Source organism: Miscanthus floridulus, chromosome 8, assembly GCF_019320115.1.
Source record: "Miscanthus floridulus cultivar M001 chromosome 8, ASM1932011v1, whole genome shotgun sequence".
NCBI classification, from domain to species: domain Eukaryota; kingdom Viridiplantae; phylum Streptophyta; class Magnoliopsida; order Poales; family Poaceae; genus Miscanthus; species Miscanthus floridulus.
The window spans coordinates 7,665,130-7,683,700 of NC_089587.1; the positions used below are offsets into that span (position 1 = coordinate 7,665,130).

The window sequence follows — 18,571 nt, forward strand, 5'->3', positions numbered from 1 at the left end:
GCAGGGTGAAGTGGCGAGAAAAAAACCCGAGACGGAGGAGAAATAAGAGGAAGAACGCTCGGGGAAGAAGTGCAGGCTGAGTTAAATGCAGGTGTCTCAGCGCCAGTCACTCTGGCGCCGAGCCCCTGGCAGGCCATTTCTCCGTGCCTAGGACCTCGGCACCAGTGACCGTGGTGCCGAGCTCGGCGCCAGAGTGACTGGCGCCGAGCCAAGGGTCTATTTTCGGACTTCTTTCCGCCAGGAGTCTATTCGAGAGAAACTTTCGAAAAAGAGTCGAATAGTAAAAAATTCGGGTTGGGACACAAGTTTAATTTGGTCCACCTGCTGGCAGGTCCAATCCAGCTCGGAAAACTTTGCCCTGATCGACGCCCATGGTGCTGCTCGGGGTATGAATCGGGGAGGAAGGCGTGCGTGCGTACGTATGGCCTGTTCGATCCGGTTGGGGGCCATGTGCACATGTGTCCCGTGACGTCGTGTTCAAGTTCAGAAGGTGGCTGCTTCCGTGTCGCCGGTGTAGCAGAGCCGGTGACAGAATGGTTCCGGGTCCAAAAACGCCAAACCAAACACCTCCCAGCGATGTTTTTTTTTCTCTCTCGATCGGGTGTGAGCCTGTTTTTCATTAAGCATACACAAAGTTTTAAAAGGTTACAACAGTGTTTCCAATCTTGCTAGCTAGCCACCAGCGAGACCGGAACACTAAATAAGTAAGACCATGGCACAGTGCCAAACACCACCTACATCCCAGCGATGTTGCATGGCACAGTGGCTGAGGTCGATGAACATACTCAATGAAACAATAGTGCTCAATGTGTGATGAAATGGGAAGCGTTAAACCCTTGTGCAGGGCCGCATATCTCTCTGTTAATAGCGCTGGCAATAGCCGTCAGCACGGCAAGTACAAAGCATGAATGTGTGATTGACCATGATCAGTATATATGTGCCGGATTTACAACAGCAAACAAGGAAACCTATTATGCTCCAGACTTTGGCCCTGTTCGTTTCGCTGAAATTTTGGCTTATGCCGAGATGTGTGGGAGGAAAACACTGTTGGTTCGTTCAGTGCATAACTTATCTATCATATACGGCAACAATCAATCATGGTCATCACAACGAGTATACATAGCATATATGTTTGATACACTAACACAAATTATTCGGCAGGGCAGATGGCATTTCATATGTCCTACTATGGGCCTGCTACATGCAGTCCTGTATCGTCTTCAAAGCAAAGACACGGCATATCGTTAACATCAGCGCCAAGCTCCGTGAGCATCTTGTTGACACCAGGTACCAGCTCGTCCTCGCCTCCTTTCTGCCGCTTCACCGCCTCAATAAGCCTCGGTCGGATCTTGTCCGAGCGGGCCATTTCGTCGCGCCACAGGTGGAGTCCCAGCTCGTAGATGGGCGTCTTACTGACTGTCGGGAATATACATGCGGTCCATGTAACTGAACACGTCGCAGGTCATTCGGAGGGCAGTGATGTGCCGATCCCACTTGGTCAGCAACTCCTGCAGGAAGAACGCGCTGTCCACCGGAGCAGCGTCGTCCAGAGGACTGCAGAGGCTTCGCACTTCAGAGGCCATGGCGGTCTCTACAGTCGAGTACAGCTCTTCACCCTTCTTACCGTGGAGGACTATATTGGAAACACCCCTGTCGACTCAACAAAAAATCTAACGATCATCAACTGGGCAGGAAAAAAAGAAGGAAAGACAGTTGGGGGAGGAAGGTGAATAACCTGTACAACTCCTCCAGTGACATATCCTCCGTGTCTCGAGCGTAGAATTTGGTGATGGCCTGCGTCAACGTCTTGAGTATTCTGGCCATGGTTTTGGGGCCTAGTGTGCGACTCCTGAATGTTGGCCATCTAAGAGCGTCTGAACTTGCACCAGGATCAATTAGATCAATGCACCACTCCTCTCTTTCAGTTTCTTCGAAAAATATCGATTATAGTTTGCATACATGGTCTCTCCTCCGGATTAAATTTCAAGCACCTTTGGCCCAGCTCAGTACATGCTCGTATTTGTTCCAACTGCATCTCTTTCTGCGATATCTCCAACTTATGGCTCCAATGTTCTTGTACCTACAATTTAAATTGCACTCATCAGTTCCACTTGTTTGGGTTGAACCAAAGCTTGACAAAATAAACTAAAATTGTTAGATGTGGTCTCGGCTAACCAAGTCCAACTTGACACGTACGTAAGTTAAGGTCCACCTGGCAGTGTCAATCTATGAGATCATTTGCTGCAATCAGCGACAAACCTAAGAGTTATCTGGAGTCAGCCCGGCCTCACAGAAGATGATTTCAAGATGACTAATCCCTCGACATCTAAACCCATCTAACCAATCAATTAGGCGCTGCATCCCAGAAGTCCAGGAGGCTGCAGATCAGATCTACATCAAGTTTTTCATCAAGAAAGAGCCCCATCTCTAATTGGTGAAGATTAGTACATCTACTTCATTTATATCAACCCCGCTGCATCTACATAGGCGTTCAGATGTCATCTACAGACTGGTTAGTCACTGAGACGAATTCCGCATAAGATTAAGTTAGTGACCATTTTTACGCTAGGTCTAATATACTGTTTATTTTAAGTTTTATTTCAGTGTCCTGGCCATTCCTCGTAGAAGTCATGAAGAAGATGGGTTTTGGTGTAATTTGGTGCGACATAGTTTGTGGACTCCTAGCATCTTCATCAACACAGGTCATACTAAATGGTGTCCCCAGTGAGATAATTTCTCACAGGCGAGGACTACGACAAGGTGATCCATTGTCTCCCATGCTCTTTATATTGGTGATGGATGTACTTGCTTGTATGGTGGCAAAGGCCTCAACCGAGGGACTTCTGCAGACCCTTGCAACTCGGGCTTTGTCTCATCAGATTTCCTTGTACGCGGATGATGTTGTTTTATTCCTTCGACCCACTTCCAGTGACATCAATTTGATCCTAGACATTCTGCAACTTTTTGGTGAAGCATCTGGTCTTAAAACCAATTTACAGAAAAGCAGTGCTTATCCCATCCAATGCTCAGAAACAGATATTATGGTGCTGCAAGATAGCTTGTCGTGTGCAATTCTGGATTTCCCATGCAAGTATCTTGGTATACCCTTGTCTATGCATAAATTAACTAGAGCACAAATCCAGCCGATAATTGACAGAATTGCAGACTCGCTACCTGGCTGGAAAGCAGACTTGATCTCTCGAGCTGGGAGAAGAATACTGGTCCAATTTGTACTCACATCAACCTTGGTCTATTTGGCAATGGCCCTGGACCTTCCAGCATGGGCTCTAAAGGCAATAGATAAAATAAGAAGGGGATTTCTCTGGAAGGGACGCAAAGATGTGAAAGGTGGGCATTGTCTTGTGGCATGACCCAAGGTTTGCCGACCACCAGATCTTGGAGGGCTTGGAATCTCTGATTTGCAAAGGCTGGGATGGGCACTTAGAATGAGATGGCTGTGGCTACAGAAAACTGAGCCCAATAAACCATGGTCGGTCTTTCCTATACAGGTTCATCATTCAGTAAGAGCTCTCTTCTCTACGGCAATCATTTCAGAGGTGGGTGATGGTGCTCGCACATTATTCTGGAAAGATAGATGGATCAATGGACAACGAGTGGCTGACCTTGCTCCACAAATTTTTGCCATTGTTAGCAAAAGAAGAGCTAATAAGAGGACTGTCCTGGAAGCCCTTACTAACCATGGTTGGATTGCGGATATCCAAGGAGCTCATACTGTGGGAATCATCATTGAATTCTTAGCGCTATGGGATATTCTCTCGGAGGTGGTTCTGCAGCCTGGAGTGGAGGATGCTCATATTTGGCGTCTATCGACATCAGGACAATATTCGGCAAAATCTGCATATGAGGGTTTCTTCATTGGCTCCACTGTATTCAGGCCTCGGGAGCGTATTTGGAAAACTTGGGCCCCAGGAAAATGCCCGCTTCTTTATGTGGTTGGTAGCACACAACAAATGTTGGACAGCAGACAGGCTGGCACGCCGAGGTCTCCCACATCCTGCTCGCTGCCCCCACTGTGAACAAGAAGAAACTATCAATCATCTACTAGTCTCATGTGTGTTTGCACACGAATTTTGGTTTGTTTTGCTGCGAAGAGTGGGTCTACAGGCCCTTTCGCCACAAGATGAACCCTCCTTCGATGATTGGTGGGCCAAAGCAGAGTCTAGAATGGATGGTTCACACAAAAAAGGACTCAACTCGCTTATCATCCTTGGTGCATGGACAATTTGGAACCATCGCAACCGGTGTGTTTTCGATGGGACTCCTCCTAGCCTGGCTGGAGCATTGCTGCTCGCAAGTGAGGAACAGCGTTTCTGGAAGCTTGCAAAGGCTCAGGGAAGCTCCTTCCCTTCTCTTGAGACTGTAGATAGCCAGTAGGATCCTTTTGTGGAGGTGAAGTCGTTTCCTATATTAGTAAAAGGCGCGTGTGTTTGTCTAAGAGCTTAGGAGTGTGAGTATCGGTATCAAGAGCCAGGTTAGATCCTAACATGATCCTATGCTAGAGTTTAAATTAGTTTTATGCCTCTTTTGGATCTGTTCAGAATGACCAGTTTTGTTTTAGTCCACATTTAGTTAAGATCGGATCCGCTTAGTCCTAACAAGTTTTTTTTTTCTCTGCCCGTGATCTGTCTGGTTGATCTGATATGCATGATTGGATAAGCACAAAGTTCAAATAGATCGTATCCATGTATCATTAGACTTTCCCGTCGATAGCGAGGCGCCTATGCGTGGTGATTTCGTCAATCTCATGGATTTGCTAGCCCAGCCTTCGAAGATGCTCATAGGGGTAGTGTTTGCGTGTGTGTTCATAAGGGTGTGTGTGTTATGAGTGTCTGCGTTGTACTGTGTAATCGCAAAAAAAAAAAACTAACAGATCGGATTAAAATTGAGCATCAGTACCGACTTAGTTAAAATTGAGATGAAAAATCAGCATGCATTAGTAGGCAATTAGCCTAAGGGAAGCACAGTTTCGTAGGTGCTGCAATCAAAGAATAGGGTCTACTTTATCGCATTCAGTCTTAGATTAAGAAAGAATGCTGACAGGACATGTGGCTTAAGAAATATTATCCCCAAATTGAGTATTAACACACCCCTAGATTGAGTTGCAGTATTATTTCGAGTAATAACAAATCAATTGATGATGGCAAGCATTGATTAAATATTGTGTGTTGTGAAAGAAAGAACCCAGGATCAAATTATTAAGCTTGAGAAAATAAGTACTAAGCCCATGCTAGCATATTTGATTACTTGAGGCTTAACACTTATCTCAATTATGAGCGTGCAAATCTATTTGGCTTTTAGTGCAGAGTCTCTAACTTGATCTTGGATACAGGGCCATATATTCACTCCCAATAAGTAAATAAGCGTTCTAACAAGGTATTGCAACGTGCTATAGGTAATGGGCCGGGGTCTTAGCAGCAACGGAATGCAACTGACAACGCATTGGTCTGATCTTGCTGTTGCACTGAGCGTGAACATAAGTTTGAAGCCGTTCGATCAGGTGAGAGAATGTTGGATATGATCTCGGCTAACCGAGTCCAACTTGACACGTAAGTTAAGGTCCACCTATCAGTGTCAGTCTATTAGATTATTTGCCGCGATCGACAGCAACCCTAGCTTATATATAAATGAGCCAAAAGGTGATTTCGGGATTAAGGTTAACCCCTCGACATCTAAACCCGTCCAACCAATCAATTAGGCGCTACGAGAGATTCGGAAGCACGACTCCCTGTCCCAGGAGTCCAGGAGGCTGCAGATCAGATCTATGTCAAGTTCTTCATCAAGAGAGAGCCCCATCTCTCAATTGGTGAAGATTAGTACATCTACTTCATCTACATCAACCCTGCTGCATCTACAAAGGCATTCAGATGGCATCTACAGACTCTGGTTAGTCACCAAGATCAATTCCGCACAAGATTAAGTTAGTGATCATGTTTAGGCTATGTCTAAGATCCTGTTTAGTCTAAGTTTTATTTCAACAAAAATGGTATACCATGTAAACCCTTTGTCTCAAATTATAGGTTGTTTTGGCTTTTCTAGGTACATAGCTTTTGCTATGCACCTAGATATACAATATGTCTAAATACATAGTAAAAATTGTGTCTCTAGAAAAGTCGAAACGACCTATAAATTGGAACGGGGGAGTAGTTAATTTTAACTTAAAGAAATGAACTATTTTTTTAGGTAATGGAAGGAAAGAAATGAACTAAATGGTATATATGTTTGATTTCGAAATCATATGAACAAAAAGATCTCCAAAAATAGAAGTGCAACCGAAGACTCTAACGCCATGTGAATTATATTTTGATGCCTTAAGTTTTATATACGTCCACCGGTCCACGTATTCCTACTCGGCTAGAAATGCTTTCAATGCTTTTAATTTGCAGCGAATTTATTCGTTGCGCACTGCATGTGCTCAATAATGAAATACTCTCTTAGACTATTTTCAAGAGTCTTTCTAAAATTTACTCTCTAAATTATCATTTGTAGAGTCATCTGTATAAAATCATTTTCTGTATGTTTTCACTCTTCAATAGCTTTCTATATCTTACGTATACTCTAGAGAGCCATTTTCGCTAGCTAGCGAGAAATCTGAATACATGATTGCTATATTTGGATAACCAAATAAAGAAGCTGATGGAGGGTATTTTTTTCATCAAAATCTGTATTCCTAACAATTAGGAAAGATGTAGAGTCTCTTAGAGTTGCTCTTTATCTTGGAACACGAACTTGTCTTACCTCCTCAACTTTGGGATAACCCTTATCTGCTGTCAGTATCTCTATGATGGTAATACCAAGGCTATAAATGTCCAACTTGAATGTGATTTTTCCAAGGGTTACTTCTGGCGCGAGATATCCCCTATATAAATAGAGAGGAAAAGGGAATGCAATTAATTCAAGTGGGTTCCGAAAGGTTGAACTCCCAAGAGTCTTAGTTAGCTTACCATGATCCTATGGGTTTTGAGGTGACAACATGGGTTTGCAATTCATCCAATCATCTTGAGATACCAAAGTCTGTAACTTTCGGCACCATATCATTATGTAGCAGTATATTCGCAGGTTTCAAATCTAGATGAACAATTCGTTCCTCGTGAAGATAATGTAAACCCTCACAACTCCCTTTATTATTTTATAACACTTTCCCCATTCACGAGATGCATCTGCGGAAGGGAGCAGAAACAATGGGTCTACTGTCCTTGATTTTTAAATGCAAAAGGATGCTCGTACCAAATAATCTTAAGTAATAAAGAAAATGAGGAGGAAAGCAAAGTTACAAGCCATATGATCGTACCTTTGATGTATTCATTAAGATTTCCATTAGGTACATACTCAAGGCAAAGCAACCTTTGGCATACATCTCCCATGACAAACTCTCCATTGTACTTTACCATTTGTCCTTGTCTGTCAGAGCAATATCCAAGAATTCGTACTATATTTTTGTGCTTCGCCATCATCAGACACTGAACTTATCTAATGAATTCCTTATCATCAATCGAATTCTGAGACAGATGTTTCACAGCAACCTCCCTTCAGTCAAGCAGTCCCTGCAGTAGCGACATACCTTTGTCAGCATTAACTTGGTTTTGCTGAGCAGCTGTGACTTAAGACACTTGGCAAGCTGAGAGTCTGCACCTTGTAGACCACAGCAAAGCCACCACGTCCAATTTCATGGGAGAAATTTTATTTGTGATGATCTTCAGAAGTGACAATGACAGGCGCTTCGCCTCCATTCTTTCATCAAGAAGAATGCGCTCCAGGTCATTTTTTGTAGTAATAGCTTGGTCATCCATTTACAGTTACTGCACTTGAAATTAAGCAAGAGCAAGTGCATTACTAATGAGGTCACTGGCTCAACTCCACAATGACATAAGTACGATTGGAAGACATCAATAGCCCTCCAACAACTCCTTATTTCAACTCCCAATCTTTCCGTACTTGGAAAATTGATCCAATCTCACAGGAATATATGCATACTTATCAACCGGTCAATCTGAAGGTGGAAGGATGTGAGGAAGAATAAGAGGAGGACAGGGTTCCTAATGCAAATCTATAAGAGAGAGAGAGAGAGAATATAAAAGTGGTTGGGGTGATTTTGAAAATAGTCAAGGATTTCTGATTCAAAATTGCCTTTTATTTTTAGGAGCTAGGTTTTGAAAAAGGTTGGAGGAATCCAACAAATGTGCTTCCAACTTGTTTACTACTCCCTCCGTCCTGAAATAAAGTGCATTGTTATAAAAAAAAAGGGCGTACCCAGTGCAGAGAGCTCCCGCTCTGTGCGGGGTCTGGGGAAGGGTGTTAGTGGCAAGCCTTACCCTCGCCTGTGCAATGCGAGGAGACCACGACTCGAACCCGGGACCTTCCGGTCACAGGCGGTAAGACTCTACCGCTTGCACCAGGCCCGCCCTTCAAATAAAGTGCATTGTTATGACTTCTAAATTTTATACTGAAATATAATGCATTCTATATGTTGTCCATGCTTAGATTGACAAATTTTGTTAAAAAGAACCATGGAGAAATACCTCATCTGGGTTTAATCTATGGGTACATGCATCATTTGAGTATTCTCTTAAGTTGTTTTAAAGTTTTTGAAAATGCACTATATGTCTATATTACAACACAAGGGAGTACATAGAAAACTTATTGCTTTACAATTATTTTTTTGAAAACTATTAGAGATACTCTTTTAGGAATTAACATCTATAATATTAAACAAATGCACGAACCAATACTATCTTTTAATAATGAATAAATCTAGCCAAAATATAAAGAAGTTTGTTTAACTTGTAACAACAAGCAAATTGAAAGGGAGTACCAACGAGCGACAAACCGGACGGCCACGGAGCTTCGCGAGCTCCCACCATGGCGGGGCCGAAATTGGGGTGGGGGGGGGGGGGGGGGGGGGGGGGGGGGGGGGGGAGGGGGGACGCGAGGCTGCGCGGCCAGACGGGCACCAGCGTTACGAGGACGAGGTGAGTCCAGCCATCCCGGCTATAGCATTAGGACGGTGGCCAGCGGAGAGATCTATGGCGGCAAAAAGAAGAACGCCTAGCTAGTAGAAGGACGACTCGGTGCTCACCGTGGGGTCGAGACTGAAGTGAGCACGAGCTCGGCTGCGACGTCAGCGGCGTCGGCACGAACTCGATCAGCTCCGCTCCGGTTCCGTTGGCAACGTCGAGCTTTGCTCTGCGGAACAAAGGGGAGCACGCCGGCGAGGGAGGCCAAGGGCGGCGACTTAACAAGGCCGCGCAGGAAAAGCGTGGGCTTTGGTAGTGGGGGTGGTTGCAATGGACGACAGTGGTGACTCTTGATTACAAGTTTCTTATAGGGGGCAATAATATAGATTGTTCGATTGTCATCCAAGCAAGCTGTTCATTTTATTTGACTAGCACTATTTAAAGTTTGCGTTCTTTGTTTTATGCCATTTTCGTCAGAAAAGCATGCGTCTTTTTCTAAACGTAATGGAGTAAACCTTGACCCTTCCTTGCATATGCCATTGGGCATTGGCAGCAAAATACAAATTCGCAGATAGTTAGCGTGGTGCCATCATAGTTACGTGACGACCGCGCGGCGCGACACTGCTGCGTGGGTACGGTGGGGTGGAAGGCGGACCAAGGCGCGGCGGTGCGGGCGTGGGCTGTTTGGAGGCGAGGGGCGGAGGTTGCGGGCGGGCGGGCGGGCGAGGCGCTGCAGCGGAGAGGAGGGCGTGGACCGTGGAGTGGAGCACATGGCGCACTCCGTTCCGCACTCATGCATGGGGCAGCGAAGGAAGCGAAGCGAGCGGTGTGATAGTACAAGCTAACTGGAAAATCAATGTACACAAATATATACAAAACTATATATGTTTGATGAAACTCTCGTACCTCATCAATCACGAAATCATATTAACAAAAAGATCTTCAAAGCTAGAAGTGCAACCCAAGGCTCTACTTCTGCGTTCTTCGGCTAGTACATCTGTTTTATTCTGGATCTAACCGTGCACTCTAACAGACCCATTCTTCGGCAAGCGAACAATTCTGCCAAGTCACAAGAGAAGCATCATGGACCAAATTGCTTTTACCGGCCATCTGGATGTACGTTGTGGCGATTGCCCTCCACCACTTTGAAACCTCTTCATGATTGTGTCACTGATATTATGCGTGCATTCGGCAGGACGCCCAATAATGTCTGTTGCCCTCTTAATGTGTTTTTGATAATGGAAAATTATTACTTTAGATTCTTTTGCATTTTCATCATCTTTACCCTTCGCTAACTTAGGGCCTCTTTGGCACGGCTTATGCCGGCTTCGGCTTCATCTATTTTGCGCAAATCGAGGCACTGTAGCGTGAAGCCGTTTTGTAAGCCGGGGTTAAAATGAACTAGAAGCCAGGAAAAGCCAGTTTTTCTGGCTTCACCGGTGAAGCTGTTTTGGATGAGCCGTGCCAAAGGGAGCTTTTATTTGCACTAGTTTCTTTGTTTTTTATGATTCTATTAAACTTTCTTGGCCACTTATTACACCCGCAAATTGTTTACTCAAGAGAATAAAATCTATACATGGTCATGGGCGGTTCACCCAATTAATGTGGAAAATAGAGCCCAAGCTTATTTAGTGGTAATAATTGGCAACACATGCCCTTTTTATTTATTTAATTTAATCAAACAAAAAAATTACAAAACTGTGTGACATTACATTGGACTGCTGCCTATCGAGCAGTCGATGAAACTATCAATGGGTCCATTGATCGATGGATTGCATGCGGTTTGAACAAAAACAGTTATTAGCTAAGAAAACATCAAATTAATCAATAGTTAGTTTCATCCATGCATATATCCATGAAATGTGATTAAAACCATGGGCAATTGGGCATGCGGCCAGCCGGTGACGTGTGTGTGTGTGTGTGTGTGTCTCTCTCTCTCTCTCTCTCTCTCTCTCTCTCTCTCTCTCTCTCTCTCTCTCTATATATATATATATATATATATATATATATATATATATATATATATATATATATATATATATATATATATATGCCACGTCACCAGCAGGAGCAGGGGTGCACGTACGCCTTCTTGCACACTTGGATCCGAAGCTGCCCGCAGGTCCTTCGATCTCTACCTTGGTGTAGGAGGAGGGGTGCATTCCATCTTGCATGCCTCGGTAAAAAACGGGTCCTTCTCTGCCTTGCTGCAAGCCGCGTCGCAGCTAGCGGCGACCTCCGCTGCTTTAGCCTTGTACTCTTTGTTGCACGCTTCCTCGCAAGCAGGCTTGGTGGCTGCCGCCGCAGGCTGGGCGCAGTTGGCCAAGCACGCAACGCCCTCGATGAGCACCAAGGTGGCACGCTGGGAGACGGCGCAGCAGGACTCCATGCAGCTGCTCTTGAGGGCCGGCTCCTTGTTCTTGTCTAGACACAGAGTGTTGCAAAAGTCTTCTTGTAGCTTCTTTGCGTCGGCCGTCGTCGTCGTCGTCTCACCGGCGGCGGCAGCTGCTGCTTCACCGATGTCGCTCTCCTTTGCATACTATGAGTGTGAGGACCAACAAGAAAAGGACCACCACGATCTTCATTTTCTTGGTAATGGACGTTGCTGCTGTGTGTTGAGCTTAATTGGTGTTGATGGAGGGGATGGCAGCTTTGTGCTTATAGAACTAACATTTGTATTTGTTGGTCATATACTCATATATATAGGACAGCATATCGAAAAAAGGATATGTAAGTGTGTGGCCATGAGAGTTTCCCTCCCTACCTCTTGGTTCTGATTGCATGCATGTATCCATATATGCGTGCATGCAGTCCCTAGACCCTTCTATTGGTTTTCCGTTTCATCTGGGGTTACCACAAACTCAAAAAGGTGTGGTTGTCATACTCGTCTCAACATTAATTTTAGTAAGTATCCATACACACATTTTACATTCACTCATCTTACAGGATTTGGTCATGGCGGTATGGCAATAAATTGAGCGCGTGGTGAAGGGATTTTTTACCCAGCCACATGAATGGTGATTGTCTAGTCTATAGTAGATTGATATTGATAATCGCCCTGTTCGCTTGGCTTATAAGCCGTATATTTTTAGCCAACGAACAATATTTTTCTCTCACAATAAATCAGCCAACAGTTTGAATGACGCTTACATGATACTCCTCAAAAAGAAAGAGCACCCGGCAGAAATCAGAGACTACCGCCCCATCAGCCTCATCCACAGTTTCAGCAAACTGATTACCAAGTGCCTTGCAAAGAGGCTGGCTGCTATTCTAGACAGGCTGGTAATGTGCAACCAAAGCGCTTTCATCAAGGGACGACGTATTCATGACAACTTCCGGCAAGTTCAGATTGCTTGCAAAGCCCTCCACGCAAGACAGTGGCCAACCATTTTACTCAAAATCGACATTGCCAAGGCATTTGACACCGTGTCATGGCTCTTGGAGATACTCCAGCACATGGGCTTTGGCCAACGCTGGACAAATTGGATCTCCATAATCCTATCCACGGCCAGCACAAAAATTTTGCTAAATGGCAAGCCAGGGAGAAGAATATGCCATGTCCGCGGTCTCCGCCAAGGCGATCCACTCTCACCGATGTTGTTTATCTTGACCATGGAGGTCCTCAATCGATTTCTGTTGTGGACTGAGCAGCAGCTACTGCTGACACCATTGCACCCAAGTGTGGAGACCAGGGTGAGTTTGTATGCGGACGATTTGGTGCTCTTCGTCAACCCAAACGCCCGCGATCTCCAAACCATCAAGGCAGTACTGATGATCTTTGGCCTAGCGTCTGGACTATTCTCCAACCTCGACAAGAGCGTCGCAACACCTGCTGCATTGCTCCGACGCCGACGTCAGCTCGCAGTGCGTGACATCCTCTCCTGCCGGATCGAGGATTTCCCATGCCGCTACCTGGGGGGTGCCTCTTTCTGTTCGAAGACTCAGCGCTCGGATGAGCAGCCCCTCATTGACAAAGTCGCCGCAAGGATTCCAAAATGGAAAGGAAATCTGCTCAATGTTGCTGGGCGCTCGGCACTGGTCAAGGCGACGATGTCATCTATCTCAACCCACTTGTCGATTGTGTCGTGCTTGTCTGCTTGGGCAGTGGAGTCCATCGACAAGCTTTGACGCGCCTTCCTCTGGTCTGGTGTCGATACTGTTATTGGCGGCCGTTGCAAGGTAGCGTGGGAGGTCGTCTGCCGCCCACGAGACCTTGGGGGACTTGGCATTGCTGACCTGCGGCGTGCCGGGATTGCGCTGCGGGTACGTTGGGAGTGGCAGGCGCGGACTGAGCAGCACCCGTCCTTACGTTCCCATGAGCGATTGGTGCTCGCAGTGTTTCAAGCGGCGACGGTGTTCACTTTGGGGAACGGCGAGTCCACTTTCTTCTGGACCGATCGGTGGCTCCAAGGCTCCTCCATTGAATCCTTCACCCCGGCGCTCTTCGCGGCTGTGGGCGTCAGGAGAAAAAAGGCGACGGTGGCGGAGGCGCTTCATCAAAATGCTTGGATCAGGCATATCACAGGTCCGCTTACCATGCGGGTGCTTCTTGAATTCGACCGACTGTGTGACATGTTGGAAGGGGTGCAGTTGTCGTCTGAACCCGACACTTTCACCTGGAGCCTGACCGCTTACCACAGCTATTCTGCGGCGTCAGCTTACGACGCGATGTTTCTCGGCTCCTCGAGACCTCTTGGGGCCAAACAGATTTGGAAGACCTCGGCTCCCCCAAGGGTCAAGTTTTTCCTTTGGTTGGTTATGCACGGCAGATGTTGGACGGCGGACAGGAGGTACCGCCATGGCTTGCAAGATTCAAATACTTGCATCTTCTGTGATCAGGACGCTGAAACAATAGAGCACATCCTGCTTGGCTGCACCTTCAGCCGTGAGGTGTGGGATTCATGGCTCAGAAGACTACATCTGCATGATGTTGTGGTGGTGCGGCAAGAACAGGGTGATGGCGTGGTGGCTGCAATGCAGGAAACGAATCCCAAAACCTGTCCGCAGAGGCTTCGACTCCCTCTTCTTCCTCATTGGGTGGATGCTGTGGAAAGAGCGCAGCGCGAGGACCTTCAATAGGATCTCAACATCGGCAGCCCAGTTGGAGGTGTTGATACAGCAAGAGATTGACGAGTGGTGCCTCACCGGCTACAAGCAGCTAAGGTCGTTAATGGCGCTCCAGTGATCCCACTGTAGTCGCGAAAAACTTTTAGTATGTAATCACATCCGTGCGCTGTTGGGGAAGAGGATCCCGGTAAGGATTACCGTGGCCTCTCTTCGATGTAACAAAAACTCTTCTCTGCTTAATGAAATAATCGCGAAAAAAAAAAATCTCCTGCACCAAGCCTCAAGGAAAAGGTACATTATTCTATGGATCCATCAGCTCCAGAAGACGATCTCCCGGGTGCAAAAGTTGGGCAAGTATGCCTTCGTTTGCCGCAGAACCTAGCGGGTACCTCCATATTGGTCATGCAAGGCTGCACTACTGAACAAGTACTTTGCTGAAAGATATCAAGGGCACCTGATAGTTCGACCCCTCAAAAGAAAGCAATGAGTTTGTCGAGAACATTCTGAAAGATATTCAGACATTGGGGATCAAATATGATTCTGTCACATACACATCTGATTATTTTCCAAAGCTAATGGAAATGGTTGAAAGTTTGATTAAGCAGGGCAAAGCATATGTTGATGACACTACCTATGGTTCAAATGAAGAAAGATAGGGAGGCTCGTATTGAATCGAGGTGCAGAAATAATACAGTGGAGGAAAATCTGTCATTATGGAAAGAGATGGTTAATGGAACTGAAAGGGGCATGCAGTGCTGTGTGAGGGGTAAACTTGACATGCAGGATCCTAGCAAGACACTCAGGGACCCTGCTTACTACCGCTGTAATATTGATCGTCACCATCGTGTTGGTTCAAAGTACAAGGTCTATCCAACATATGACTTTGCTTGCCCATTTTTGGATGCATTGGAAGGAGTGACACATGCTCTTCGTTCCGGTGAATTCTTCAAGACATGGGCTTAAGGAGAGTAGAAATTTTTGAATTCAGCCGATTATATATGGTTTACACTCTTCTCAGCAAGCGAAACCTGCGAAACCTTCTTTGGTTTGTACAAAACAAGGTCGGAGGTTGGACCGACCCTCGGTTTCCAACTGTTCAAGGCATAGTACGTAAGGGATTAAAGGTTGAGGCGTTGATACAATTTATACTCCAGCAGGTACAGTAATGTGCTAATATGCTTGTCGGGTATCGATATTAGAGATACCCAAAGCAAGAAAGTTAGCGTTCATCCTAACTTCTCCGGATGGCTCGAGACGTATTAAAAGGTCTCGCCCGACCCAAGGCCGCGGGCTCCGTCTCGTCCAACCTCAAGATCACGGGCTCCGTCTCGTCCGACCCCTTGGGTGCGGGCTCCGCCTCGCCCGACCCTAAGAACGCAGGTTTTTGTCTCGCCCGACCCCAAGGACGCGGGTTCTGTCTCGCCCGACCCCTTGGGTGCGGGCTCTGTCTCGCCCAAGGTCGCAGGCTCCGTCTCACCGGACCTCGAGGATACGGGTTTCGTCTCGTCCGACGGGGACCTATACCACCGTCCAACCACCAGTCCAAGCGTATGGCCCTGGGTCAAAACTCTGACGCCAGAGAAGAGGCTGCCACGCCTCGATGTAATCCCGTGGCCATGACGGGCCATACTTGGGGATTCACATCAAGAACAGTGTCGAACGTGCCGGTGTTGTTCTGCCTAATCCTCGTACGGACGCTACAGGCGCGTCAGTTCACCACGACGTCCGCCGGAATGGAGTGGAATGCCATGACCGGCAGACGACGCCTACGCATGGTGCCAGTAACGAACAGGGCCGCGACATAGAGCCGTCCCTGTTGGCATCTACAGGATCAACGGGACCCGCATGAAGGAGAAGGACCCAGCAACCATGGAAGCCTTATTCTCTCTTTCTCGTCCTTCTCCTTTTTCTCCTCCGTAATCCGTGCTTTCCCTTCGCCTATAAAAGGGGAAGCAGGGCGCTCCACGCTTAGAAAACAAAAAAAACACAAGAGCACGACACGAGCACACGGATGAGCGGCAATTGAGCTCTCAGCACCCGTTCACTCCTTCCACCAGAGACTTAGGGACCTTTTCTCTCTCTCGCCTATTTGTAACCTCTGCTGCAAACCAAGTGCCGGTAACACGAGCAGTAAGCGAACTGGACGTAGGGACGTTCCGCCCGAACCAGTATAAACCCTTGTGTACTCCGATCACACCATCTGAGCCAGACGCGCAAATACAAATTTACTCGTCGGTGGTCAAAAAACACCAACAATGCTCATGCTTTATGTTCGTATTTCCTATATGTTTATTTAATCCTAATTTCATATCTATTTTGTTTGTTAAAGGGTGCTTAAAAAAATGTGAATCTTATGGAGTGGGATAAACTCCTGGACAATCAACAACAAAATAATTGATCCAGTATGTGCAAGGCATCTGTGCTAAAAGAGCAGCAGTGTCATCGTTACTCTTACTAATGGTCCAGAGAAGCCATTTGTTCAAATTTTACCAAGGCATAAGAAACGTGACGGTGCTGGAAAGAAGGCTACAACCTTCGCCAATAGAATTTGGCTAGATTATGGTGATGCAGCTGCCATTAACAAGGGTGAGGAAGTAACCATAATGGACTGGGGGAATGCTATCGTTGAAGAGATCAAGATGGACAGTGGAGTAATTACTGAATTAGTTGGAGAACTACGTCTTGAGGGCTCTGTGAAGACAACAAAATTGAAGATCACATGGCTAGCAGATGTAGAGGAGCTAGTCCCCCTCACATTGGTTGAATGCGATTATCTTATCAACAAGAAAAAGGTAATTTCTGCTTTCTCAACCCGTTGCTTTTATATGTTCTGTACTGGCACTGTGATGCTGAAAGATATACATTTCGTGCATGATTGTCCATGTTTCATGACTGGTTTGTACAACATTATATATGAGACATTGACAGGTTATAACGTGATTTCTCTATTGTCTTATACAATGAAGACCTGAACTGAATCAAATCGCATGTTGATTTTCCATGGAATTTTGTTTTCTATAGATATGCAGCAAAACTGCATTTTTGTTCACAAGTTCCTTTCCCCTCAATTCCTGCTTAATGTTGGAGTAATGCTGCAAGAAAATGTATGTTGATTGAGATGAATGCATTGTCTGCCTCCAGATTAAAGACTTAGGAAGAAGATTCCTTGTTAAATTTTTGGATCGCTTGTTATGTTTTTATTAGTTAGACAGACTCCCTGTTCTTTGACTGAACTAATGTTGATTTTGGTGGCCTCTGCCAGCTAAAGAAGGAAGGTTTAAACAAGAAAGGTGATGACTTCAAAGATCATATCAACCCTTGCATTCGACGAGACATCCCCAGCGCTTGGAGACACGAGCATGAGGAACCTCAAGCGTGGAGAGATCATACAGATCGAGAGGAAAGGATACTACTGCTGTGATGCCCCGTTTATGAGGCCGTCGAAACCGGTGGTCCTTTTTGCAACCCCAGATGGTTGGAAGCAGGCCTCGCTGAACCAGGCAGCAGCATGACCACTGGTGGCGGCACATGGAATTCCTGAGTGAGATAGCAAGACTCTTTTGCTTCGGATATTTAACATGTTTTATCTAAGTATTAATAATAACTGAATGTATATACTATCGTGGACGGGTATATGTTGCTATGATGAGTAAAAGTGCTCACCCCAAGGTTAGGACTTAGGAGTAGGATGACTGAGTTGGAGTTTTTTTTTCCCCTCGAACAAGTGGGAAAACTGCGTATGATTGTGTTTTTTTTGGAGGGAGTCTTGTTGAACATGTTTCTTCTGAAACTTTGCCTCGTCTGTGGTCGCTTGGCCCGTCCCCATACCCGCCAAATATTGTAGTCGAAGTTTTTGTAGTCTGAAATGAAATCTTCGGGGGCTTCTCAAGTTGCTAGAGTTGATCGCCACGATCCCCACTTTAAGTGGCAAATAACGAATGAGACTCTGAATCAGGCCTGGAAGCCGTCGTTGTTGTAAGGTCCTGTTAGATCAGCTAGAGTTTATTGAATACTACCAAAACAAGCTCTGTCTAATCCAAACAACTCAATTTATAGTCTACTTCATACTTTACACTAGTCCATTTTCGACTATCCAATCACTACTACTAGTTCACTCTTTCTAGTTATTACTACATCTTATAAAAAGTTTAGCCGATCTAAATGGGGCCTAAATTGATGCTTGGATATAAATGAGAGATTGGAAACAAGATAAATGATTCAATTCTTTTATTGATCTTATTTGTTACATATAATATACATAGTGAAATAGTGAATGGACACGAGAAACTAAGCTTAGCGTGTTTGTTTCCACAATCTCTAGAACTTCCTCCGTCCTAAATTATAAGTCGTTTTAGCTTTGTTTGTCTGTTCTCACAATCTCTACTACTCCCTCTGCTTTAAATTGTAAATTGTTTTAGCTTTGTTTATCTTTTCCCACAATCTCCAGCACTCCCTATGTTTGAAATTTTAATTCGTTTTAGCTTTGCTTTTAATCAAACTTCTGTAGTTTTTGACTGAGTTTATTGAAAATG

The 18,571-nt window shown here is 45.5% G+C and overlaps 1 protein-coding gene and 1 pseudogene across 2 annotated transcripts; one reads left to right on the forward strand and one right to left on the reverse strand.

Annotated features, from left to right (window-relative positions):
• Positions 1 to 947: 947 nt before the first annotated feature.
• Positions 948 to 9,292, reverse strand: LOC136471036 (cullin-3B-like). 2 transcript variants are annotated; one of them, XM_066468767.1, is made up of 6 exons: positions 9,095 to 9,292; positions 7,651 to 7,817; positions 7,310 to 7,562; positions 1,960 to 2,080; positions 1,736 to 1,874; positions 948 to 1,650 (listed from the first exon to the last, which is right to left on the reverse strand). In XM_066468767.1, exons 3-6 carry the CDS (start codon positions 7,394 to 7,396, stop codon positions 1,410 to 1,412), a joined length of 588 nt encoding a protein of 195 aa, XP_066324864.1. In that variant the 5' UTR covers positions 7,397 to 7,562; positions 7,651 to 7,817; positions 9,095 to 9,292; the 3' UTR covers positions 948 to 1,409. The 2 variants fall into 2 exon arrangements, 1 of the variants encoding a protein (XP_066324864.1); XR_010761909.1 differs by lacking the exons at positions 7,310 to 7,562; positions 7,651 to 7,817 and having other exon boundaries at positions 1,736 to 2,080.
• A 5,008-nt stretch (positions 9,293 to 14,300) lies between these two features.
• On the forward strand, positions 14,301 to 17,551 carry LOC136468510 (glutamate--tRNA ligase, cytoplasmic-like; annotated as a pseudogene).
• The last annotated feature ends 1,020 nt before the right edge of the window (positions 17,552 to 18,571 follow it).